The 27,387-nt window shown below is 44.6% G+C and overlaps 1 protein-coding gene across 4 annotated transcripts in view; it reads right to left on the reverse strand.

Annotated features, from left to right (window-relative positions):
- The window catches only part of HMCN1 (hemicentin 1), a 329,394-nt gene that overhangs the window by 230,210 nt on the left and 71,797 nt on the right, over positions 1-27,387 (reverse strand). For all 4 annotated transcript variants that reach the window (XR_014008183.1, XM_081194243.1, XM_081194242.1 and 1 more), the window contains 6 exons: positions 18,822-18,993; positions 16,801-16,907; positions 7,856-7,976; positions 5,932-6,195; positions 5,412-5,556; positions 748-869 (listed from right to left, as the gene is read on the reverse strand). Coding sequence is in view for 3 of the 4 variants with exons in the window: in XM_081194243.1 (XP_081050369.1) it covers positions 748-869; positions 5,412-5,556; positions 5,932-6,195; positions 7,856-7,976; positions 16,801-16,907; positions 18,822-18,993 (931 nt within the window). In the remaining variant the exon portion in view is untranslated. The remainder of the gene's footprint in view (positions 1-747; positions 870-5,411; positions 5,557-5,931; positions 6,196-7,855; positions 7,977-16,800; positions 16,908-18,821; positions 18,994-27,387) is intronic.

The raw sequence follows: 27,387 nt of genomic DNA on the forward strand, positions 1-27,387 counted from the left end.
TTAACCCGAGCTACTATTTCTGGGTTAGCGGAGTCTGTAACCTGAAGCGTCTGTAACCCGAGGTACCACTGTACAGTGGTACCTCGGTTTAAGAACAGCTCCCTTTATGAACGATTCGGTTTATGAAGTCCGCAAAACCAGAAGTAGTGTCCCAGTTTGCGAACTTTACCTCGGTCTAAGAACGGAAGCTGAACAGTGGAAGGGTACCGGCGGCAGGAAGCCTCATTGGGGAAAGCACGCCTTGGTTTAAGAACGGTTTCAGTTTAAGAACGGACTTCCGGTACGGATTAAGTTTGTAAACCAAGGTACCACTGTGTGTGTGTGTGTGTGTGTGTGTGTGTGTGTGTGTGTGTGTGTGTATATATATATTAATATATTAGCAGGATCCTGAAGGAACTGGCTGAGTTTTATATCAGGGGGTGGGAATTAATTAGCTGGAGACCTCCCCCCACAGTTCTGCCTCCTGGCCTGATCCAGCAGGGATCTCCTTGTGTTCTTATAATTCGCCTAATTCTATTTTTCAAAGGCTGTCTAAGACAGTGGCCATGGCTGCATCCCGCAGTAGTGAATTTCATTAAGTTAATTACGCAGTCGTCCAAGCAGTCCTTTATCTTTTGTTGGGTTGCATATTCGCTACACAACCTGGAATTCATTAAAATGTCATCAGGTTTGTTTTGCAGAATCAAATCTCCACAAATTGGGAGTGAAATGGATCCCTCTGGAAATGAGATAGTAAACGTCACTAACCTGACACGTCTAGAAATGTCTGTGCACGGCCAGTTCCTGCACTGCTGCTGGCAATACATTCGTAGTAACCTTCATCCGGCAGAGACACCTTAGCGATCTCCCAGTTCACATTAGCAGAGTCTCTGTAATAAATAATAATAATAATAAACAACACTGGGATTCACCTAATAAGCCCTGTCAGTGGAAGCCCAGTGTAGGGTCTTCCACGCAGGCAATGGGACTTCCCCTCCTCCTCTCACCTCCCCCTTGAAATATTCTTTGCAAGGTTGGGAGAATCCCAGACCAGCACAGAGGGAGATGAGTGGGTGTCAAGAATGTGGCCCCCCAGAGCACAGGGGAAGAGTTAGACTCAGAAATTGAACTAAGTGACCGAGGGACTGACTCTGCAGATGAGAGCTGACTGACAGAGTCAATAAAGGACAGTTCAACCCCCCTTTCTGGGGAAGACTCAGTTAGATCTCAAGGAGAGGAAGAGTTGGAAGACAGCCAGAGAGTTGCTAGACAATCAGTAGATAAGCAGAGGTCTCAGTTCCCATTCTAGGTGACTAGATAAGATCAGAGGGCAATGGAAGGGCAAGAGGGGAAAGGTGGGAGTTTGGCATCCTTCCTGCTGCGGGAGGGTGAAGATTCAGACTGACCAACTATCATAAATGTGAACAGGCAAGAAGCCGTGCTCTGGATGTGTTTTTTTTTGTAAATAAACATACATAAAACTGCCAGAGAGACATTCTTATTGGGGTTTGCTTGCCTGCCAGAGATCATTACAGTGGGGATGGTTCTGTCTGGCAAACTGACATTCTTGTTCATCACAGCACGATATCGAATTCCATCCCGTATAAATGATTTGCAATGAAGGATAAAGAAGTTAGGCTGTAGTTTGTAAACCTCCATCCCTTCCCCACTGCAGTTACAATGTTGAGCTGTGGCTGTGGGTATCTGTACCCTAAACTAGTCCAGGAGGAACTGGAGACTGAAGCCAGAGAACAACAGGAGAAGCTACTGCTCTATAGACCAGATACAAGTAGAGTTTCTGCTCTAGAGACCAGATCCTGGTATTTATACTCAAGGCTTAGGACAGCCCAGTGGCTCCATCCTGTTTGCCAGTTCTACATGACGTATTTTTAATCTTTGTTGGAAGCCGCCCAGAGTGCCTGGGGAAACCCAGCCAGATGGGTGGGATACAAATAATAAATTATTATATAGGTAAAGGTACCCCTGACCATTAGGTCCAGTCGTGACTGACTCTGGGGTTGTGCGCTCATCTCACTCTATAGGCCAAGGGAGCCGGCGTACAGCTTCCAGGTCATGTGGCCAGCATGACTAAGCCGCTTCTGGTGAACCAAAGCAGCACACGGAAACGCCGTTTACCTTCCCGCCGGAGCGGTACCTATTTATCTACTTGCACTGGTATGCTTTCAAACTGCTAGGTTGGCAGGAGCAGGGACCGAGAAACGGGAGCTCACACCATTGCAGGGATTCAAACTGCCGACCTTCTGATCGGCAAGTCCTAGGCTCTGTGGTTTAACCCACAGCGCCACCCGCTTCCCAAATTATTATATATTCTAATATTATTATTACACTGCCAATATTTCTCCAAATTGGGTTCCCAGCTGTTGTTGGACTGTAACTCCCATAATCCCAGACCACTGGGTTCTGCTAGCTGGGGATGGTGGGAGCTGTAGGCTAGCAACAGCTGGGAACCCATGTTTGAGAAACACTGCACCTCTGTTGCCAACTGATGGGGAGAAAAGGTTGGCTTGGGAAGCGGAGCAAGGCCAGCTGGGGACCCGAACTCTTAGCTTCCAGTTTTTTTAAAAAAAAAGCATCAAAAGATATAAGCCAAAATCTGAATGCCCATGCCCCAAAATTTGTGTGAATAATCAGTTTCTGCCAATAAATTGTATGCACGCTCTCATGCATGGTCCCCAATCCACATACATGAGGAAATCCTGAAGGCATCCCTGAACCATAGTCCTAAGCTTCCACCCACAGTTAAACCCTGTCACAAAATGACCCATGAGAACTGCACAGAGAGAAAAATGCAAAGCTTCCTTCACAGAATAAAACAGTTTGGGTTACAATGCAAAGAAGGAAAACCAAATTAAAGAAATGATGATGGCATTACAATGCACTCAGTTTGCAGCACAGGTAATATATAATTATACCAATACATAGTGTGATCATCTGATGCTGTGCTAATCATTTGCACTAAAACACTGGTTAGAAGTTTGGATTTGATATCCCGCTTTATCACTACCCGAAGGAGTCTCAAAGCGGCTAACATTCACCTTTCCCTTCCTCCCCCACAACAAACACTCTGTGAGGTGAGTGGGGCTGAGAGACTTCAAAGAAGTGTGACTAGCCCAAGGTCACCCAGCAGCTGCATGTGGAGGAGCGGAGACGCAAACCCGGTTCCCCAGATTACAAGTCCACCGCTCTTAACCACTACACCACACTGGCACACTGGCTAGCTGTCATGCATGGCATTTATTCTGCTCCAGCTGAAAACTTTTTGAAGTTTTCAATCTACAGTGGTACCTCGGTTTACGAACAATTCGGTTTACAAGCTCCACAAAACTGGAACTAGTGTCCTGGTTTACAAACTTTACCTCAGTCTAAGAACAGAATCCGAACGGTGGAAGGGCACCAGCGGTGGGAGGCCGCATTAGGAAAAGTGTGTCTCGGTTTAAGAATGATTTCAGTTTAAGAACAGACTTCCGGAAAGGATTAAGTTCGTAAACTGAGGTACCACTGCAGTGTTACGGCTACATTGATGCTAGCTGAGAAGCCATTGCCAAAATTTGAAGACATCATTTAAATATTATCAAGCAAACCTGCTTTGGGGCACTGCGAAAGTAAAGCTCAGTCATGCTAAATTTAATATCCAGCACAACATTACATGGTTACTACAGTATATCTAACCGCTGCCCGCAGTATTTTATATGTGTTATAAAGTTTGTAAAGGGCTCACTGTGCCCACACTATTAAAATGTTATGTCTGCCTTCATCCTAAATCAAGGGAGACTAGTATACTATGGAACTTGATCAATCCTTTTAAAACGCATACGTAACTGCAAGCTCTCCATGCAACAGGAAAAAAGCCAATGTAAATCTCATTACTTAAGATGCAGCTCTTAGTCAGTAACCCTTGGCTTGAAGATTATTTTGTGAATGCATCAACATATTCTGCTCTGTTCCACAGTCATGTAACAAGATATGGGGGAAATTAAGAGAAAAAACAAGCAATTTGGTCATTAAAGTTTGAGACCCGAATTACTGAACTGGTGAAGTATGTGCTTGCAATGACTTAATGGAACTTCATGAAAAAGATTATGTGATAAAACTGACAGCAGTTTACAGGACAGCATTACAGGAACGCAGCCTGCTAATTGATTAATTATATAGGGTGGAATTCTATGTCACACTATTACAAATGTTCCCTCTGCACAAGCATGTCAGCTTGCCAAACAGAATGATACCCTCAAAAGAATGTGGGCCACACACTTTCTACATTTTGGAAGTAGAAAAAACTACTACACAAACAGGTTTTCATTCCTGCTATTCTTCTGTTTGGTTGCCCTCCTCTGCACATGTTCCAGCTTGTCAATATCCTTCTTAAATTGTGGTGCCCAGAACTGGACACAGTACTGCAGGTGTGGTCTGACCAAGGCAGAATCAAGTGGTACTATTACATTTCTTCATCTTCTGTTGATGCAGCCTAGAATAGAATTAGCTTTTTTTTGCTGCTACATCACACTGTTGACTCATATTCAGCTTGTGGTCTACTAAGACCCCTAGATCCTTTTCACATGTACTACTGGCAACCAAGGCATCCCCCATCTTGTGTTTGTGCAGCTTGTTATTATTGCTGCCTAAGTTGGTGCTGTGGGTTAAACCACAGAGCCTAGGACTTGCCGATCAGAAGGTCGACAGTTCGAATCCCTGCGACGGGGGGAGCTCCCGTTGTTCGGTCCCTGCTCCTGCCAACCTAGCAGTTCGAAAGCACGTCAAAGTGCAAGTAGATAAATAGGTACCACTCCAGCGGTAAGGTAAACGGCGTTTCCGTGCACTGCTATGGTTCACCAGAAGCGGCTTAGTCATGCTGGCCACATGACCCGGAAGCTGTACACTGGCTCTCTCGGTCAATAAAGCCAGATGAGCGCCACAACCCCAGAGTCGGTCATGACTGGACCTAGTGGTCAGGGGTCCCATTACCTTTTAAGTTATAGAATCTTATGTTTGTCCCTACTGAAATTCAATCATTACCCTATTGAAATTTCAATCACCATCACCATCACCACCATCACTGTTACTCAAAGCACACACTAGCTTTTAAAGAAATATATTACCCCACAGGTTTTCAAAATGTCTAGCTGTAGGGTCCCTCTGTGTCAACTTTTAAATGCCTGCTGAAAATCCTTCTGCCCCAACAAGTGTATACATCCCCCCTCAGTGGTCTATTGATGTTTGGTTTTAATTTCACTCTGCTTTTAATTTGTTTTTAACTTGTAGGATTTCATGTTTGGTTTTATGTTTTTATATTGTTGTAAAACCACTGTGATATATCTTTATAACAGAGTGGTATATAAATATTTTATTATTATTATAATTTATTTGGATGAAACCCCGTTGTTGCACAACGAAATTGAGAAATGGCTACTTACTTGAAAAACCGTTCCATTCCCAGCTTGATCCCATTTCTGCTAAAATACACAGTAAATGGTATGAGGCTGGCTACATGGCAAGGAATGTGACCTGGCTGCAGGTAATAGCCTGGGGTTTTCTTGGGCATGCTTACTCTGGGAGCATCTAGAACAAAAGCAAAAAAAAAAATACAATTCTTGCAAATATAACAGACAACAGCAGATCATGGGGGTTGGGGGTTGGGGCAGAACGCAGAAGGATGGGGATGAGGTGGAAAGAGGTGCTGGTGAGGTTGGGGAAATTGTGGGTAATCACCAGTGACCCTGCAACTATGTCCACAAATGTGAGGTGCTCTCACATGTTGAGGGCACTGCTACACCCCACCCTAAAATGACTGCTAAAACAGCACTTTTGTGTGTCATGGGGACTAGGTGTATGGATGGGCATTGGACAACCTCGCCCCACCCAAATCATCCCCTAAATAGAGAAAGATGATTCAAATAGCGAGCAAAACTTTTTAAAATATATATATATAATTACCAGGAATAATGTTAGAAAACGAAACACTTGAGACTCTCTGGAAAAGGTAATCGTCTTTGTCATAACCAGTAATTTTAAGAAAAAAGGCTTCGTTCGGTGGAATAAACTCAGAAATGTTCCAGATTCCATAAGGTTTCCTGTCAGGGAAATATTTCACCGGAACGGTCTTCAGAAGTTCTCCAGTGATGCTTAGCAATTCTAGTCGGTCCACTCTAGCAGGAATATGGATCCCGGTAGTATTTAGCAGAATGTAGGTAGGTATCCCTATGGACAAAATGCAAATACAAACATTCCAATATCGTTCGCATTTACTCAGTTGTGTTGATTTTTTGAAGGGGATTTATCGGCCGCCCTTCACTAGATCCCAGGGCAGCATATAGCAGCTAGAGAGCAAGTACCGTATTTTTCGCTCTATAACACGCAGATTTTTGCTCCTAAAAAGGAAGGGGAAATGTCTGTGCGTGTTATGGAGCGAATGTGTGTCCCTGGAGCCGAAAAATGAGGCAAAAATCAAACCGCGCTTCAGGGAGAAGGGAGCTCCGTGAGACAGGAAGCTGCTTTCCTTCATTCTGCCTCAGGGTCTTACTGCCCACCCTGCTCTGTTTCGTTGCTGTGTTTGCTCAAACGGAACAAAGAGCAGGGAAAGCCCCTCCCCTCCAGGCAAGTAGAGAGGAGAGCAGAGCGTCCAAACAAAGAGCAGGGAAAGCCCCTCCCCTCCAGGCAAGTAGAGAGGAGAGCAGAGCGTCGCTCTATCCTCTCCCTGCTCCGGAGGGAACAATGTTTGTGAAGGGAAGAGAGATTACAGGTTCGGCTTAAAATTCTGATTTGACTTCCTGCTTTTTGTTTTTGGAGACACACAGCATTCAAATATGCTTTCTTCCATTTAAAAGGATGAAATCCTTAAACAGTGTTTTGCCTGTAAATTCATGCGATCTGGAAGATTACAGTGTCTGTACCTCTTAAGGGATGGCAAAGCTTAGGTTTCGCTGCTAAATAGTTCTTAATGCAGTTAAAATGCTTTCTTCTGTCATGCTGGTGGGAGGGAGAGAGAGAGAGAGAGAGCGCACGCTGGCTGGCTTGGGTGGGTGGATGGGGGGAAACTTTTGCCTTCCTTTCCTCACGTTATAGCCCTCTCCTGCATTCTTAGCCTTCTGTGTTTTTCCTTCCCTCCCCACTTAAAATGTGGTTACAAAGCATGGATCCACATGGATCCTCAGGATCTTTGCATTGGGTCACCCCAAATTCACCATCAGAGCACACAGCATGTCCATGGCTACAGCCTGCCCCCCCAAAATCACACACCCATTGTTGCCTGGGGCTGCAATGGTGCAAAAACGTGGTTACAAAGCATGGATCCACATGGATCCTCAGGATCTTTGCATTGGGTCAGCCAAAATTCACCATCAGAGCACATAGCATGTCCATGGCTACAGCCTGTCCCCCCCCCCAAAAAAAAAATCACGCACCCACTGTTGCCTGGGGCTGCAATGGTGCAAAAACGTGGTTACAAAGCATGGATCCACAGGGATTCTCAGGATTTTTGCATTGGGTCACCCCAAATTCACCATCAGATCACATGTCTGTGGCCACAGCATGAAGCACAAAAATGATACGTCCACTGTTTCATTCAGAATATTTTTTCCCTTGTTTTCCTCCTCTAAAAACGATGTGCGTGTTATGGTCAGGTGCGTGTTATAGAGCGAAAAATACGGTACCTTGACTACATACAAATTACAATCAGAAACAGCATAACAACCTTTGGGGGAAAAACAGGGACCAAGCACATATTAGCAGAAGTCAGCATCATTTAGGCGCTGAGTGTTTTACACAAGTGGGGGAGAGGCAGGGAGGATATTGTTTAATTATCCTTTAGACAGGAGACGACTCCGAAAAGGTAAATAGGATTCAAATGTGAACTACTAACCTTGCACTGGTCTGCTGGAAGTCATTTTGAAATCTAATGTTGGACTTCTAGAAAACCCAGCCCGGAAGTCAATAGTACTGAGACCGGTGATACGAACAGAATGCCGCCCGCTACTTGATGTCTGAGAAAATATTGCAAAACATTTCATTGTGATCAGCATGCGAAGTTTTTCAGTCCCCAAGAGCTGGTATTCGTTGAATCTGTTTTGTGTTAGGGCTGCGATCCTACTGTGCAATCAATGTCTCCGTGAAATAATGGAGACAATTTCTGTGTTAACAAGGTGAGTGCAGGACTGCAAGAAACATACATGAAAAATAAAAGACTAAAGGCTATCGGGAATTCAAAGTGTATTGGTTACCAGGGCCTGACCATCAGGTCCTCAACATGATGCTACTTACGGTACCAAACACACACACACACACACACACACACACAGAGAGAGAGAGAGAGAGAGAGAGAGCGCTCTGTTACCATGAAGTAGTTTTTCTGCTGCTGCAGCCCAGTGACAGCAGCAAAACCACTTATCGCCCTCCCAAGATCAGCTTATATTTGCAACGGCCAAAACGCAATGCCCCAGCCTATAGATCTATGAAATCTATAGATTTTATAGTTCTATACATATCATAGGCTTATAGCTTGGTTTTTTGTTTTGTTTTCAGATCTACAGGCCAGGGACACTGCATTTTGAGTAAAAAGATGGTGGTCTCACACTGTGGATGGGAACAAAGATTGGTTCCCATTCAAAAGGAGCAGCCCAGGGGCTCAGTGACAAGGATGGGCAGTGGTGACATGGCTGCATTGGGCTGGTGAGGGGCTAAGCTCCTAGTCCCTTCAGCCAGCGCCTGACCTGTTTGTGGGCAAAGTTTAAGCACACATGATACGGTACGGTACGATACGATAATCTTTATTGTCATTGTCCCATACAGAACAACAAAATTGAAAAAAAATCTATAAGACATTCAAAACCAACAAGCCTGCTATCCCAGCTATCCCAACCTGGTAAGCCCCCTAAAAACTCTGATACCCCATTTTCAAATACAATATACTCCCATAGAGACTCCTTACACTGCGTTTAAAACCAAAATCACATTTGGATAGAAACTGTTTCTGAGGCGGCTACTCCTAGTCTTTATAACCCAGTACCTTCTTCCAGAAGGCAGAAGCTGAAAGAGATCATAGAATCATAGAATCATAGAGTTGGAAGAGACCACAAGGGCCATCGAGTCCAACCCCCTGCCAAGCAGGAAACACCATCAGAGCACTCCTGACATATGGTTGTCAAGCCTCTGCTTAAAGACCTCCAAAGAAGGAGACTCCACCACACTCCTTGGCAGCAAATTCCACTGTCGAACAGCTCTTACTGTCAGGAAGTTCTTCCTAATGTCATCTCTGCAGCTTTCTTATGGTACCTGGAAGCATAGATTTGATCCAAGGTGGGAAGAGTGCACCCAATTATTCTCTCCACAGTCTTTACAACCCTGGATAGCATTGTTTTTTCCATGGCCATGCAGCTCCCAAACTACACACACACAGACCACAAGTTAATACACTCTCCACAGTACAATGGTAAAATGCCATCAACAGGTCCTTTGAGAGATTGTTTTTCCGGAGGATTCTCAGAAAATATAACCTCTGCTGTGCTCTCTTCACCAGGTCTTTGCTGTTTTCTCCCCAATTTAGGTCATCTCTCAACTCCATTCCCAGAAATCGAAACACCGAGACCTGTTCCACGCACTTCCCCTCAATAATAAGTGGCTGAATATTCAGTTTACATTTCCTAAAGTCCACAATGATCTCTTTGGTTTTCTTTAAGTTAAGGAGTAAGTTGTTTTTCCTACACCACTCCCCCAGCTGCTCAACTTCCTTCCTATAAGGGAGTAAGGGGAAAGTCACACGTCTTGGCCTGCCTCTCACATCATGCTGAGGCAAACAAGAGCTTAGCATATATATTGCAAGCTCCCAGGTGGGAGATCACAACCACTCCTCTCGCGTTGTTTTGCTGCTAAATTTTGTTTAGTCGTGTCCAACTTTTCATGACCCCCTGGACCAGAACACGCCAGGCACTCCTGTCTTCCACTGCCTCCCACAGCTTGGTCAGACTCATGCTGGTAGCTTCGAGTACACTGTCCAGCCATCTTGTCCTCTGTCGTCCCCTTCTCCTTGTGCCCTCCATCTTTCCCAACATCAGGGTCTTTTCCAGGGAGTCTTCTCTTCTCATGAGGTGGCCAAAGTATTGGAGCCTCAGCTTCAGGATCTGTCCTTCCAGTGAGCATTCAGGGCTGATTTCCTTCAGAATGGATAGGTTTGATCTTCTTGCAATCCATGGGACTCTCAAGAGTCTCCTCCAGCACCATAATTCAAATGCATCAATTCTTCGGCGATCAGCCTTCTTTATGGTCCAGCTCTCACTTCCATACATCACTAATGGGAAAACTATAGCAATTACTATTTGGACCTTTGTTGGCAGGGTGATGTCTCTGCTTTTTAAGACATTGTCTAGGTTTGCCATCGCCTTTCTCCCAAGGAGCAGGCGTCTTTTAATTTCGTGACTGCTGTCACCATCTGCAGTGATCATGGAGCCCAAGAAAGTAAAATCTCTCACTGCCTCCATTTCTTCCCCTTCTATTTGCCAGGAGGTGATGGGACCAGTGGCCATGATCTTCGTTTTTTTGATGTTGAGTTTCAGACCATATTTTGCGCTCTCCTCTTTCACCCTCATTAAAAGGTTCTTTAATTCCTCCTCACTTTCTGCCATCAAGGTTGTGTCATCTGCATATCTGAGGTTGTTGATATTTCTTCCGGCAATCTTGATTCCGGTTTGGGATTATGCTGAACTAAACCATGGCTTGGCTTAGCAAAGCTTGGTTGACCATGTGTGGCTAGTCTGGAGAGAGCTGAACCACAAGGCTGGGTTCGTACAGCACTTGAAACGGAGCCACACCTCAGCTCAGCATGGCTCAGCAGCAAAACAAACAGAGAGGTGCAGAACAGACACAATCTCTGTCCAAGGAGCCGGATTACTTGCACACTCATGCTAAGTCATGGTTTGGCTTACCATGACTTATAAACCAGGCCATCCACTAACTGCAAGAGAAGGACTCCTGGCTATACTAGGATTAATTTTGAAGCCTCAAATCCCGATCTAGTCCTAACATGCGGAAGAAGCCCTGATCACTGCATTATTAAATCACATCAAGTTAGAAAAAGAAATTAATATGTTCAGTTGTTTTGTCTAGCAAAAACGATGCTCAGCAAATATGAAAAGAAACAGTTGTTTTCCATAAAACTACTGCTTAGGCAATTCACTCCCTCTAGGCACCCTGACAAATCAGTCTGTCTTTATTGGAAAGGCCATATTTATTTCTATTGCTTAGCCTTTCACCTCTGTAAAATCACCACCCAGAGGGTTTTCTGGCATAGGCCAGCTGCTGTCGAGATCAATGGATTAAAGAACATTATTTCTTTTATTTTCTTTTTTTTAAGAGAGGGCCAAAAGGACTCCTGTTATCATGTGATAATTAGCTGTTAAGTGTTAGTTGGGCAAAGGCAGCAGTGACAACAGATCTCTTTTTGCAGTTTTATACAACATCTGCATAGGAAATTTATAATGGGATTAAACGTTTTAAGTAAATTTCCTTTTCTTCTTCATCAGTTGATTTCAGAGCTTTAATGCAAACTTAACAGGGGAATTAACGTGCTCTGTGTAATTGCTGGGATCCCAAAGAACTACACAAGTTTTTCCACATGCCTGGTAGGGTGGGGTGTGTGGGGACTTTTAACCTTCATTTTCTAAAAGCCACTTTTGATACAGGGAGTCCTCTCAAAAGCAGTTTGTGATACAAAACTGAGGAGGGGAAGTATGGTCGGCAGTTTGAGTGGCAATATTGAAAACTCACTAGGCATTCCCAAGTGCTTGAATCCTGGCCAATACTCCTATGTTACAAACTTAAGCATCCCTAGTACAGGGTAGCAGTAGGAGATAGAAATTAGCAGAATCTTTGAGATGGTAAACGAAACTGTGCTACCTAAAATGGGAGACCTCATATTAAATGCAGCTCTAATCATGGTTTTCTTGGGCAGGGATACTAGAGTGGCTTGCCGGTTCCTGCTCCAGGTGTTGGAGGAGACTCTTGAGAGTCCCATGGACTGCAAGAAGATCAAACCTCTCCATTCTGAAGGAAATCAGCCCTGAGTGCTCACTGGAAGGACATATCCTGAAGCTGAGACTCCAATACTTTGGCCCCCTCATGAGAAGAGAAGACTCCCTGGAAAAGACCCTGATGTTGGGAAAGATGGAGGGCACAAGGAGAAGGGGACGACAGAGGACGAGATGGTTGGATAGTGTTCTCGAAGCTACCAGTCTGAGTTTGACCAAACTGCGGGAGGCAGTGGAAGACAGGAGTGCCTGGCGTGCTCTGGTGCAGGGGGTCACAAAGAGTCGGACACAACTAAACAACTAAACAACAACAACAATTATGGCTTGTTGATGTCACACCAAACCACAGTTGAGCTTTTTTTAAACCACGGCTTGTGTGGTGACGGAATTGAGGCAATGTTGAAACACTGGATACAGGTTTGAGCTATTCAAACCTCATGTGAGCAATGTTAGGTTACCTTACCTCATGCTAATTTTGGTTTAGCATGAACTTGATTGCAACAGACAAGAGAGTTTAAAACTATAACCATTCAGATTTCTATCCACAAGGCCTAAAAACGCTGGTCAGCATTTTTACGAATAAGCAACACCCACCCACCCCTTATAACGAAAGAAAAACTCTTTCAATTAATGTACAAGAAGCAATTAAAGTCATAGGAATTTTATTCTTCCAAAAATTAAATTAAAAGGTCTCATATACACTGGATTTCATGCATTTTTGTAATATATGAAACCGCAGTCTGGCTTAGTGTGCTGTTTAGTTTTAAGAAAGTATTATATTTTGTTTATAAGTTACTATAGCTACAGATGGCTTTATATTTCGTGGAGGCTTCAAAGGGTGTAACTCATTAAGCTGGGTTGATTCTGTCTTGTATTATCATGGCTTTTCACTTAATCGGATGAAATTTGCTTGGGAAGCTGTGTGTGAATAGCAAGAATCACTATCACAGTCACCTTCTGAATAAATACAACATTCAGCAGAGAACTGAATTATTCACAATGGTTGAAATCCTGCACACAGTTACAACTGCATCCCTCTCACTCAAATCAGTGGGAGATTTAGCCACATTATTATGTGTGGGACTGTAGCCAATAACTGCAAATACTTCCTGTTTATTTCAGATTCAGTTCTCCCCCCCCCCCCCATTTCTTTCTATCCTTAAACAAATGGTCCATTTAAACCTGACTGGCCTGAAGGTTTCTTCCAACAAGAAGACAGTAAGGCCTTTATGTTTTGCTTTGTTTGCCCTTTGAGTTCATATGCAATTGCATCTTTTCCCTGTTGGTGGCAAGCAAAAATTAAAAATATAAAAGGATAATTCCTTGATGCCAAAATCCAGGTCTCAGGCAAGCTCTCCTTGGTGAAAGAACCCCAGCAGAGATTTAAAATCACAAAATATGCATCCAAGTAGTTTGATAGACCTTTAAAATATGCCCTTGTGAGTTCCTTCCAAAACTTCCTTCTTCTCTTAGTCCAAAGACCACACATTTGGTAAGTTAAAAATGGCTTACTTACAAACTCTTCAAAGGTCAGATTCATGTGCTGTTCCATACATCAATCAGAAAGCACAGGCAGTGAAACCTGGCTTTGTTACAGTGGTGAAAGTTCCTAATATTGGTATAGGAACTCAGTAAAGACTTGTGAGAGTCATGCCGTCTGAACTTAGAGCAACAAACTTTGCGTGCGAAAAGGTTTTAATTGGTGGTTCCATCTTAGCTACATGGCTCTCACATCTCATTCTTCTGTTCCTACACCAATAATTTAGGAATTTCACTAAGTCAAGCTTTACTGCTTGTGCGACTTTCTGAAGCACAGGAATCAGACTTTTGGAAATTTTGTCATCTTGGCTGTGAGTCCTGGAAGACCTGTTCCTTGCCTTGCAGGCCTTTTTCCACCTGGCCTGGGAGGGCGTTATGCTGACTGACTCCAGCTACAGGATCAGTGACACCAGCTACAGTGAGGCTGCTGTACAGACTCACTATTCTCCATCCCAGGGTTCCTGAGGTCAACAGCTGGAGTGCAGCTAGCAGAGGGTACCAATGCTCTCTTAAATCATCCCAAGCTTTTGAATAACTGTTGCCAAGCATCTTTTGATGCTGATTTTATACAGATTACAAGTCTGATTTATCTTGCTCTCCTCTTTCTTTCTTTTTGGAGCCGATGTAGAATCAGTGTCTTCCTAACTATGATTAACTGGCTGATAATGGGTTGTGAGATCATGAGATTCCTCTCATTTCCATGGCAAATTCTCCCTTCCAGGAAACACTCCTCTGTTGTCCTGAGACAGATGGATGCCAGCACAGTTATCTCCTGCCTCTAAAAAAGTTAAGTAAAGGATTCCTGGCCAGTCAAAGGAGACTATAGGGTTGTGGCGCTTACCTGGCTTTCAGGCCAAGGGAGCCGGCGTTTGACCACAGACAGCTTTCAGGGTCATGTGGCCAGCAGGACTAAACCGCTTCTGGCGCAACGGGACACTGTGACAGAAGCCAGAGCGCACGGAAATGCCATTTACCTTCCCGCCACAGTGGTACCTATTTATCTACTTGCACTGCCTTTTGAACTGCTAGGTTGGCAGAAGCTGGGACAGAGCAAGGGGAGCTCACCCCGTTGCGGGGATTCAAACCACTGACCTTCCGATTGGCAAGCCCAAGAGGCTCAGTGGTTTAGACCACAGCACCACCCACATCCCTACTGCCATCTTGCAACCCTCCCAGGTAAGAGCGTGGATCCACTTTCACCTTGATGCTCAGCGGAGGCGAGTCAATTACAACCCATCACGCTATCTGACCTTATCTATACTTTAGAGGTACATGTGCACCGCTTTAACATAGCTAATTATATTTCTCACTTAACCAGGATTCTAAATCTGCTACATACGAGGAACCAGGTTAGACTTAACTGTGTTTAGTGCTGGTGCTGACATCTGGCCACAGTTAAGGTGGGAGGGCAGGATATGCAAACATGTAGCCCATACTTGTCTTCCAGATTCACGGCGGGGACAGCAAATCCTCATCAACCTGGCTGCCCATCTGTGCTGCATTTTCATTTACTCCAGAGAAGCTCAATTCCCCCCCTTCCCTTCTGAGAAACCCAAACGTTTGAGATCCTCCAGATCCACCATTTATTGTATTGCAGAGCTGGCTGTGATGTTTAAAGGAGTGTTTCCTACAGGAAGACTGATGTATGTGGGAAGAGGGGGATGTTAGGAGGCCTAGCTCACCAACAGAAGCCTTTAAGTAATTATAGCTTAGAAGAGTTGGCTTGGGAACCTGTGCAATCCTAAGAGCACAAGGCAGCCATGGCGTGTGGAATAATTCTGTCATGCTTGTACCTCCCTTTTGGAACCTCAGCACTGGCCACAATTATCGTCTGGAGAGGACTTCCTGCTGTTCAGAAGTACACAGCAGAGGACATCACATTTGCAAGTTATACGAGGATTTGCTTAATATGCACATCAACAACATATCTTCTGCTTCCTTGGGGTGGTGACAGGCCACACTTACGCTTCCACCTCCATCCCAAAGAAGCTACAAGGCACAGAATCAAAATTCCCAACTTAGGGCTTCATTTCCTTAAATTTAATCTCCTGTTTTCCTTGCCAGACATGCGAGTGTCGTGACAGCTTTGATCCCAACCACTGTGGGGTTTTTAGCCCCTTTCTGTAAAGAAAGCAGCCAACTGTGGGCTGGCTACTACTCTTTAGAGCCAGGCCATCTTGACTTTAGCTGTGCAAAGGTTCAAAAATCAGATGAAAGCAATCCTAGATGCTAGAGCATCTCATTACGATGGTCACAGCATTTCCAAAATGAGGGGTTAAATGTCCTCTCATTACTGTTACAGTGGTGCCTCGCAAGACGAAAAGAATCCATTCTGTGATTCTCTTCGTCTAGCGGTTTTTTCGTCTTGCGAAGCAAGCCCATTGAAGGATCAGCGGATTAGCGCTATTAGCGGCTTTTAGCGCTATTAGCGGCTTTTAGCGGCTTATCTGCTGATCGGATCAGCTGATAAGCGGCTTAGCAGCTTAGAAAAGGGGGGGGAGGGAAAAAAACCAACAGGAACTCGCAAGACATTGTCGTCTTGCGAAGCAAGCCCATAGGAAATTCGTTTTGCGAAGGACCTCCAAAACGGAAAACTCTTTCGTCTAGCGAGTTTTCCGTCTTGCGAGGCATTCGTCTTGCGGGACACCACTGTATAAAAATTCTAAGGGCTCAAATATAGAACAAAATGTTTGTAAGTGCACAAGGTAAGCACACATACTTAAGTATATAAACCCACACATCTGAAATAGTACAGGAGAGCAATCCTGAAGCCATCTTGACTCTTGATGACCCCAAGTATTTCCTCAGCAGAAGGAAATACCTTGGAGAAACCTTTCCCAGTAGTTATTTTCACCTACAAATCCTGTCTTAAAGGGCATATTTCGTGTATGAATAGGGTATGCCTGTGACCTGGATTCAAGAACTAAGGTATGTATCATCTCAAAGGAATGGACATACTGGCCAGGTAAGATCTTCCTTGCTTTCACTGGATCCTGCCTCCACTCAATTTTCTCTTACCAATAATGGACTTAGGGGGACACTGAATCCCCAAAACCAACAGTTATAAAGAGCCAATTTTAGCATAAGGCCCCAAACCATGGTGGGAGAGAAGAAAGAGGACCTCATCCAAAATTATAAGGATTGTGTGTGATCAAATGTTACTGCAGGAACCCTGTTAACACAGCTTTTGTATTAAAAAATGCATCATGCATGAAGGAAATTGACTGCATCTTTTCTTCAGGAAAATCACCTTAATTGTCCACGTTCCGGGCGCTGGTTCTTTTATGTTCACTACTGTTGCAGAATTTTCAATATTCAGCAACTCATTCAAGCCAGATCCTTTCTTTACGGGCTTACCTGCAACACAGGCAAAGAAGGAATAAGCATTTTATTTTTAAGTCATCTCAGCAATGCTCAGACTTAACTCCTTGTCGTCGTCCCCCCCCCCCCCCACATCCACATGCCTTGAAAACCTGGTACTTAATAGCGTGAGATTCTTGTCAATGATCAGTGCAGAGATATTCAGTACACCACAAGCCAAACCAATCTGGCTATTTTGGCTTTGCCCCAGTTTTCTAAACATTCTGGCAAAACCCGGAATCGCACGAAAGCTGATTCTGTCAACTCTTATAGGTTTCACATTGAACCATCTTGCTTTAGACTAAATTCCTACAAATCGGTGAATCTCCCAAAAATGACAGGCAGGAAGAGAAAATTGCATAAAACAGGCATGAAATTCTGGGTTGGAGACCTTGTTCAGACTTACCCTGTATCATCAAAGGAACTCGTTCTAAAGTAAACATACAGTCTTCCTGTAATCCGTAGTTCTTCCTTCCCCTTTCTCTTCTCCTGGCTTGCAACTGGGGTTAATAGCTGGCCTAGACCTTTCTCTCTTTCTTCCCTTTCTATCTTCCTGATTTCTCAGCCTTTCTCGCGTTAGGGCAGCCTTCCTCCTTTGTTCCCTAACTCCTCTGTACCTCTTTACCCTGTCTATATCTCCTTTGTAATGGACTTCCTCATGCTTTCAGATGTCAAGGAAATAAACAACTATCCAACTTTTCAACCGCAATCGCCTCACACGCACTTTCACTCAAAATGCTTACTTTTTGCATGTGTAGCAGTTAACAGTTGCCTACCCACAAAGGAACACATCCCCTTGTATTGACCTAAGTCTGAGTTTTTGAAGTGAACAAGGGTTGAGAGACCTCTCTACCCAAGCCACAATGCCAATGATATGGCTGCTTCCCACATGGTTAATGGAACATGTAGTTTGAGAAGGACAGGGGGTGGGGACTCTGCTATTGCTGCCTCATTTCAATCCACACTAGAGTTAGTAAATCTTGTACTCTCTGTCTGAAGAGGGGCTTTTAATAGACTTGCAGCAGTTTCCTATTTTATTGAGGATTTTTATTATTTACAAAAATCTACATTGGTCAAATACAAATAAAAGAACATAGTCCTTTCCTCTTCCAGCTACCCGGCCAGAGATTAATGCTGACTCATGCTCATTTACACACTGACACTTTACACTGACCCTTGTTGATCACATGTCCTTTATAAAGGCTCCTGTTGCTGGGTAGATTTTTCTGTTGCCTACCAACCTGTTCAAGACCAATTCTCAACTTCTTTCTAGAATATCCCAACACATTTGTGCTCTGGCCCCATGCATTGCTTCCTAAGAGTTTGTCACCTAGAGTGTCTCAATGTAAAGGCCAGAACTGTACAGTGGCTGTGCGAGCCCCAAACACTTTAAAGACCTACCTACTCTACAAATGTGAATTGTTTTCTTGTCACTTATTCCCCGGGATAATCCTGGGAATTGCAGTTTGTTAAAGTGTGGAGAATACAGACCCACCACTGCTCTTCCTTTGTGAAATATACTCAGAGTCGCAAAGTGATTTCATGCTCTTTATTCATTTCATAGTGGTGAGGAGGAATGAATGAAAGTCCCCTCACAGTATCTGCTTTATATACATTATTTACACAATGGGCTGCACGTGATTGGCTAATTCCGGAATTCTACTGTAAGCCAATCAGGTTGTGGATTCACTTCTATCTGGAGCAGGATTGGGTGGTTCCTGCCAACCAATCATACTGCTGCATTGTTCTAGGACCAATCAGACTGCTGCATTCTGAATCCTATTGTTCTAGGACCAATCAGACTGCTGCATTCTGAATCCTATTGTTCTAGGACCAATCAGACTGCTGCAGTTTGGATCCTATTCAACTCAGTACATAACACTTTGAGAAAGTGGGACATTAATAACTCACCTAAAGGATCGTGGACTTCAATAACTGGAGAAGGACCACTCAGGGACACTGTAACCTCTTTCAGACTAGGATCAAAAGGGATTTGCCAAGCATTTACAGATGAAGTCAGGTGGTCTGTCGATAAGAGATGGACTTTGGAAGCTTGCACGGCTTCTTCGACCCATTTCAACACCTGCAAGAGAAGATAATGCCAGGAACAGCTTCCATATTATAGTCCACTGGATGCATGCCTTGCCTTGCAGACCAGTAACACTATGAAATATCAACAACCTCAGAGATGCAGATGACACAACCTTGATGGCAGAAAGTGAGGAGGAATTAAAGAACCTTTTAATGAGGGTGAAAGAGGAGAGCGCAAAATATGGTCTGAAGCTCAACATCAAAAAAACGAAGATCATGGCCACTGGTCCCATCACCTCCTGGCAAATAGAAGGGGAAGAAATGGAGGCAGTGAGAGATTTTACTTTCTTGCGCTCCATGATCACTGCAGATGGTGACAGCAGCCACGGAATTAAAAGACGCCTGCTTCTTGGGAGAAAAGCAATGACAAACCTAGATAGCATCTTAAAAAGCAGAGACATCACCTTGCCAACAAAGGTCCGTATAGTTAAAGCTGTGGTTTTCCCAATAGTGATATATGGAAGTGAAAGCTGGACCATAAAGAAGGCTGGTCGCCGAAGAATTTATGCTTTTGAATTATGGTGCTGGAGGAGACTCTTGTGAGTCCCATAGACTGCAAGAAGATCAAACCTATCCATTCTGAAGGAAATCAGCCCTGAGTGTTCACTGGAAGGACAGATCCTGAAGCTGAGGCTCCAATACTTTGGCCACCTCATGAGAAGAGAAGACTCCCTGGAAAAGACCCTGATGTTGGGAAAGATGGAGGGCACAAGGAGAAGGGGACGACAGAGGACGAGATGGTTGGACAGTGTTCTTGAAGCTACCAGCATGAGTTTGACCAAACTGCGGGAGGCAGTGGAAGACAAGAGTGCCTGGCCTGCTCTGGTCCATGGGGTCACGAAGAGTCGGACACGACTAAACAACAACAAACACTATGAAGCCATAATACAGCTTCTTTGTAGTCATCCAACAGGCAGCAGCCCTCAACACACTGATAGGCTTATAGGCTCAAAGCAATTACAAGTACCACCCATATCCTATTCAAAGCCACTTACCATATTTTTCGCCCTATAGGACGCACTTTCCCCCCTCCAAAAATGAAGGGGAAATCTGTGTGCGTCCTATGGGGCGAATGCAGGCTTTCGCTGAAGCTTGGAGAGCGAGAGGGGTCGGTGCGCACCGCGCCTCTCGCTCTCCAGGCTTCAGGAAGCTATCAGCAAGCCTGGGGAGCCCGCGGGAGTTCCCGCAGGGCTCCCTAGGCTGCGGATAGCAGCCTGCTGCACGGAGCGCGCCCTGCGCTTCGGGGGGGGGGATAAAAAAATTTCTTTATTCCCCCCCTCAAAAAAACTAGGTGCGTCCTATGGGCCGGTGCATCCAATAGGGCGAAAAATACGGTAACTTCCTTCCAGCCGAACGCAGGGCCACTTGGTCGTACAGACCACTTCCACACAGATGGAGGGATTTCTGGGGCTGGCAGGCAGTGAAAGTGGCAAGCACTAGACCCCCCCCCAAAAAAAAAATAATTGTCTCTCAAAAGTCAGCTTGGAGGGGAATCTGGCAAAAATAACCACGCAGGCAGGACAGAGGAGATCAGGGTCTCGCCCCTCTACACCACCTCCTTCACCCGCCATGATTTGTTCCAGGAATTGTCAAACTCAGGTTGGGGATGCTGAAGAACTTCCTACAGAAGTAGGAGCAAAAATGTTCACTTATTCATACTCTGTGCAGAATGGAAATTAATCCAGCAAATACTATTGGTATTCTGCCCACATTTGCCTTTTTGCCATCCACCCTTGGCCCTTGGCAGCTTCCCCATGAACAAATGCAGTGCTTGGTTCCTCGGACTGATTTATTCATTGTACGTTGCCATTTGTACAACCAAATTTCCCCAGCAAGTGCTCAGAACCCATCTTCCTAACCCAAATTCACTTTGACGGGTTTTGTCGCAGAGTTGCCATATTTGAAACAATCAAGAGACACATTCGCTGCATCGCATCAATCCCTTAAAAGCACAAGAAGTCTTGAATTAAAACAATTAATTTATATGCACAAGGCAGTTTCCTGGGGAGGTTGGAAGTTTGTGGCTGTTGTTTTTTTTTTTAAAAAAAAATATTTTTATTGTATTTTTCCAGATAGGGTTACAAAGTCGGATATACAAAGAAATTACAGAAAAGAAAAGAGAAAGAAAGAAAAAATCATCTTTTCAAAACTTTTTTCCACAACTAACCGGACTTCCCCACGTCTCCCTCACCGTGCATTCTTGACAATAAAAACATCAGCAAATTATAACCTTGTTTCATGCATTCTTTTGTTCTTTCAAATAGTTATATTTTAAGTTTAAATTACTTATTATCCATTTACTCGAAGTGCAGATGTAATGTTATTTTAAACCTTAGTCCTTTCATTAATCTAACTTAATTTCTCATACCATCAAATCTTATTGCTGGAGCTAACTTTTCCAAATCATGCGAGTTCTTAACATTCATATAACTTATAAAATTTTTGTAAGTAGTCTTTGAATTTTTTCCAGTCCTCCTCCATTGTTTCTTCTTCCAAGTCTCGGATCCTGCCAGTCATTTCAGCCAGTTCCATATAGTCCATCAATTGCGTCTGCCACTCTTCCAGTGTGGGTAAATCTTGTGTCTTCCAGTGTTTTGCGATGAGAATTCTTGCTGCTGTAGTTGCGTACATAAAAAAAGTTCTATCCTTCTTTAACACCTTCTGGCCAACAATGCCCAGGAGGAAGGCCTCTGGTTTCTTAGGGAAGGTGTACTTAAACACCTTTTTTAACTCATTGTAGATCATTTCCCAGAAGACCTTCACTTTTGAACAAGTCCACCAGAGGTGAAAGAATGTCCCTTCAGCCTCCTTACATTTCCAACATTTATTATCAGACAGATGATATATCTTAGCAAGCTTGACTGGGGTCATGTACCACCTGTATATCATTTTCATAATGTTTTCTTTCAAGGCATTACATGCCGTAAATTTCATAGGAAGTTTGTGGCTGTTGTAAGCTAAACTCTTTCCTCGTATTTATTGACAAAGAGGCAGGCTGTTCAATCATCTACTCCTATGGCTACTGGCCGGTCATTTCCTATCTGATAAATGATTATTATTATTATTATTTTATTATTTATACCCTGCCCATCTGCCCCTGGGTTTCCCCAGCCACTCTGGGCAGCTCCCAACAGAACATTAAAAACACAATACAGTGGTACCTCGGGTTAAGTACTTAATTCGTTCCAGAGGTCCGTACTTAACCTGAAACTGTTCTTAACCTGAAGCACCACTTTAGCTAATGGGGCCTCCTGCTGCCACCACGCCACCGAAGCATGATTTCTGTTCTCATCCTGAAGCAAAATTCTTAACCCGAGGTACTATTTCTGGGTTAGCGGAGTCTGTAACCCGAAGCGTATGTAACCTGAAGCATATGTAACCCAAGGTACCACTGTAAAACATTGAACATTAAAAACTTCCCTATACCACCAGTGCAATGCAATCCTATGTAGCCATACTCAGAAGCATGTCCTACACTATGGTCAATGGCGCTTACTCCCAGGTAAGTGTGCATAGGGTAGAGGACTTAAGGCCTCAAAAGCCAATACATTCTGGAATATTCCAAGCTCTACCTTGAGTCGACCTTGGACAGTTAGCGCTCAAAACATATGTCCAAACCAGGGGTCAGCAAACTTTTTCAGCAGGGGGCCAGTCCACTGTCCCTCAGACATTGTGGGGGCCCGGACTATTTAAAAAATAATAATGAACGAATTCCTATGCACCACAAATAACCCAGAGATGCATTTTAAATAAAAGCACACATTCTACTCATATAAAAACACGCTGATTCCCGGACCGTCCACGGGCCAGATTTAGAAGGCTATTGGGCCAGATCCAGCCCCTGGCCCTTAGTTTGCCTACCCACGGTCCAAACTGTCTGGTTCTGTCCCTCCAACGTATCAGATTCCTCTAAGTTTCACCTTGGGACTTCCCATGCTTTGCCCAAACCTGCCTTGGTGCTTCCTGTACTGGATCCAAGCCTTGGCGCAGCTCAGGAAGCCAGCATTTTTACAGTCCAGTTCATGGTTTTATATTTTCCCTGCAGCTGCCAATGCACTCATTGCTAAAAAGTCTGTGCAAAAGTTGGCAGGTCCCAGCGCGCAGAGCTTTGTACAAACTGTTTTTTCAGTTTGGGTTCACATCCCCTGGGTTCGCAATGCAAAGCTTGAAGGATAAAAAGCTCCACCAAGCTCCCTGGATGTGAAGTCAAAAAAAACCACGCTAGCCCCAAACCTTTAAAAATAGACTGGAATTCAAGTTCATAAACTTTGGCATGTTACATGCGGCTTTAGGTTTCTTTGTTTTTTTGGACAGGTCTTAGCACATGTAATAGAAAGCAAAGAGAAGAGAAGCCCTTCCTCACATTGCTTTAGATGAATTTGATGTTATTAGTTGCTGCCACGGGTGAAGGTGGTGTTGAAATGAATACAGCGGTACCTCGGGTTACAGACGCTTCAGGTTACAGACTCTGCTAACCCAAAAATAGTACCTCAGGTTAAGAACTTTACCTCAGGATGAGAACAGAAATTGTGCGGCGGCAGCGGGAGGCCCCATTAGCTAAAGTGGTACCTCAGGTTTAGAACAGTTTCAGATTAAGAACGGACTTCTGGAACAAAGAAAGTTATTAATCCGAGGTACTACTGTAAAACAGAACAGGCTCTAGGTTTGAGAAGGCCCTGGGAAAAGTGCCTTCTCTGGGGGGAGTTCCCAACCCCCTTAGTTGGAAAAGTAGTTAATGGTGAGTTCCCGACCCCCTCAGTTGGAAAATAATGACACATGACAGAATTATTAAGGTTAATGGGCTAAAAAAGGCCACAACTTTATTGGTTACAGGTGATGAGCGGTATTGGCTTAGGCATTGGACCTAACCAACTACCGTATTTTTTGCACCATAACACTCACTTTTTTCCTCCTAAAAATTAAGGGGGAATGTCTGTGCGTGTTATGGAGGGAATGCCCACAGGTGGCATGCATACGGATTTTCCTCCTCTAAAAACTACGTGCGTGTTATGGTCGGGTGCGTGTTATAGAGTGAAAAACACGGTATATCTGACTTCAGCCCGTCCGCTCGACATCTGGGAAGGGTTAACCACCAATAGGGGGAGTCCTGCTGATGCACACCAACTAGGAACTCTCCCGGGATCACTGATAGGGGGCGTGCCTTAGGCCCTAACCTCCCTAGGCTTCGGACAGGGCCACGCCCCCCGGAATCCTTTAACGGACTACCCTTCAATATTTGGGGCACGTGATGGCGCTACCTCCCCTCTTTCCATCTACAGAACTATTCTAATGCCTAACCGCCAGTACCCAGAAAGTTGTGACAATTTGCTATGAGGTAGGCAAAAACCAAGTGGCTGGTGCCAATTTGCCAAGTGGAAAAATTCCTACCAGGCCCCTCAACGGCGACCAACCGAGGTCCATAGCAAGGTCCAAGAAGGAAAACCTTCTTGGGGTGGGAGGGTGGGAAAACAGGAGCAGCTGGTGGGCGGACAAAGAGGGAGATCCCCGGCTGCGTCCTGCCTTTATGGGGCAGGCCACACCCCCGGACCAACCCAATTGGCCGGCTAGGGGGTGACGCAGCCGGGAATCCCCCAATCACACGGGGTTAGCCTCCCACCCCTCCGTGCACGTAGAGGGGCTGTGACGCCCGCAACCCCACCTCCTCCTTAAGGCAGAAGTGGCCTTATCCTACTGGAGGGAATGGGGCAGGGGAACATAATGACTGCAAAAGTCTAACCGTGCATCACACACTTCTCTTGCAAACACCCAAAGTATTTTCCATGACAGTCAAAGAGGCTGCAAGGAGGCAGATGATGAGGTTAACATCAAGTTGGAGAAGGGAACTTTAATTAGAAATCAATGAGAAGTCCTGAAAATTGAAGTGGTCTGCGGCGAATTATTTCTAGACTTAAACAAACATGCGATACTGAAGTATGGAATCTAAAATGTACTTGACATATGTTTTGAGTTTAAGAGTCTGTGACAAATTTTGCTCATTTCTCCCGGCCCCCATACTAAATGGACTACATTTACATTCAACTTGCAGAGTTAAAAAGGACAGGGGAGAAAGAGGGATTTATTATACGACTTACACGAGGGAGCAAATTTCATCCAACAAAGCTGTCTTTCCATGCAATAAATGGTGAATTAATTAGCACCGGTGTCAATTAAGGAAAACGTCACAGTTTTCAACATGGCTGAAGAGCGTAATTTCAAAGGGAAAAAAGGAGAAGTTTTAAGCTTCCTGGCTGGAATACAGGGATGTGTTATATGAGGGGCTACTGTCGAAGACAGTCCACCCAAAATTTCCACTGGGAAAGGCAACATTACTGATGGAGACTGGTAGGTAAGAGCATATTATGCCAGTCTCCCTTCTGCGCTGGCTTTCAGTCCATTTCCAGACCTGATTCCAAGTGCTCATATTAACATTTAAAGTTTGAAACAGCTGCAGGGGGGGGTACATTATTGCTATTATTACTTGCCATTCATTTGAATCTGAAGGCGCCTTGCATGCCTCCTTCTGGCAACTCCTGCAGGCAAGCTGCTTTCCTTCAGACCACATCAGTGAGGCCGAGAATACGCTTGGCATATTCTAAGAAAGGCCTCTCACGATAAGGACATCCGCCTCTCTTGGCGTAGAATATCAGGCCTGCTGGATAAATGCTCCTAACGTTCCAGTGTGCACTATCGGACCCAATGAATGGATGCAATATTATTATCATTCACTCTATCATGGTCACGATGATGAGGTCAACCAAATAACGGAATCTCTGGAAAGCTTACCAGACTGACCTCCAGTACCCTGAAGTGAGGCCAAGAACCGTGTTTTGCAGTTAAAAAGTACAGGCCCACACTATTTGCCCCCAGAACTGTTGAAATCTAACATCGACTGGTGGGCCTCCCTGCTGGGAGTAATATTCTCATTTATGGATTCATCCGGGTTATTCCCTAAAGTTTGGGCCACAGCGGTAGTCATCCCTATATTCAAAAAGGGCCTCACATCCAATCCTTGTTAGTTATCAACCAGTTTGCTATCTGTAATTAGCAAAGCATCTCTTAAATAAATAAATAAATAAATAAATATAATAATAATTTTTATTTATACCCTGCCCTCCCCAGCCAAGGCCAGGCTCAGGGCGGCTAACAAGCAATAATAAAAACAAGCTGAATGAATACAACTTAAAAACAAGATTAAAATACAACATTAAAATATTGAAACATTAAAATATTAAAATGCAGCCTCATCACAGGAGGAGAAAGGAAAAAGAAAAAAGAAAGAGGGGGAGGGGGGAGGGAATCAAATTAGCTCCAAGCCAAAGGCCAGGCGGAACAACTCTGTCTTACAGGCCCTGCGGAAAGAAATCAGATCCCGCAGGGCCCTGGTCTCATGAGGCAGAGCGTTCCACCAGGCTGGAGCCAATGTTGAAAAGGCCCTGGCTCTGGTTGAAGCCAATCTAACTTCCTTAGGGCCCAGGATCACTAGGGTGTTGCAACTTATGGACCTTGAGGCTCTCCATGTGGCATACCGGGAGAGGCATCCCGTAGGTACGAGGGTCCTAGGTCCTATATTTAAAATAAGGTAAAATAAAATAACCTATAGGTCCTAGGTCCTATATTTAAAATAAGCTAGTTGACTGGATAACCAATGGAGCTATTATTGATGAAGAGCAAACAGGATTCAGACATGGTAGATCCACCACAGACCATTGCTTTGTACTAGCTCATTTTATAGATAAGTGTCAGGGAACTGCCATCGGAGCATCAGGTGGTGAAGGGGCTCAGGGAGGAAGAAAGAGACTCAACAGCTGAAGCAGGAACCAGCAGGGGGAGGAGTGGATCTCTGAGGGAATGCGAGCAGGAGGGAGGGCTCAGAGACGCTTCCAGCGAGAACAGTGGGGAGGTATCTGAGTCTCCCATAGGGAGACCCACACCTCGCCGGAAACTGTCACGCCGTGAGTCCAGGAGACGCGTTTCCGTTAAGGAGCTTCTTTGCTGGAAGCGCTTCCGCAGACAGCCACTGTCAGACTCTACGAGTGACTAAGAGCAGACATGTTTGAGGAGCTCTGTCACACACAGAGGTTTGTGGAGCCGCACAAACTCTGAGGGAGCACGATTTTACGCACAAGCAGCTAATCATCCCATTACAGCAGTCTGACAGTCTCTGTACGCTGCCTGTGCAGGAGAAAGCATCATGAGCGACCCAGCCGGAACCGGAGGAGCAGGGGTTGGAGCTGGTCCAAGCTTGGAAGAAAGATACCGAGCGTTGGAAGTCCAACTTGCGCTGCAGACGGCGAGGCTTGAGGAGAGAAGGGCTCAGGATGCAGACAAGAAGGGGAGAGCCACTCAATTCCCCAGAAAGGTACCAGGATTGGTGCAGAAGTTTGGG

Source organism: Podarcis bocagei (genome assembly GCF_964188305.1).
Source record: "Podarcis bocagei genome assembly, chromosome: 5".
Classification (NCBI taxonomy): domain Eukaryota; kingdom Metazoa; phylum Chordata; class Lepidosauria; order Squamata; family Lacertidae; genus Podarcis; species Podarcis bocagei.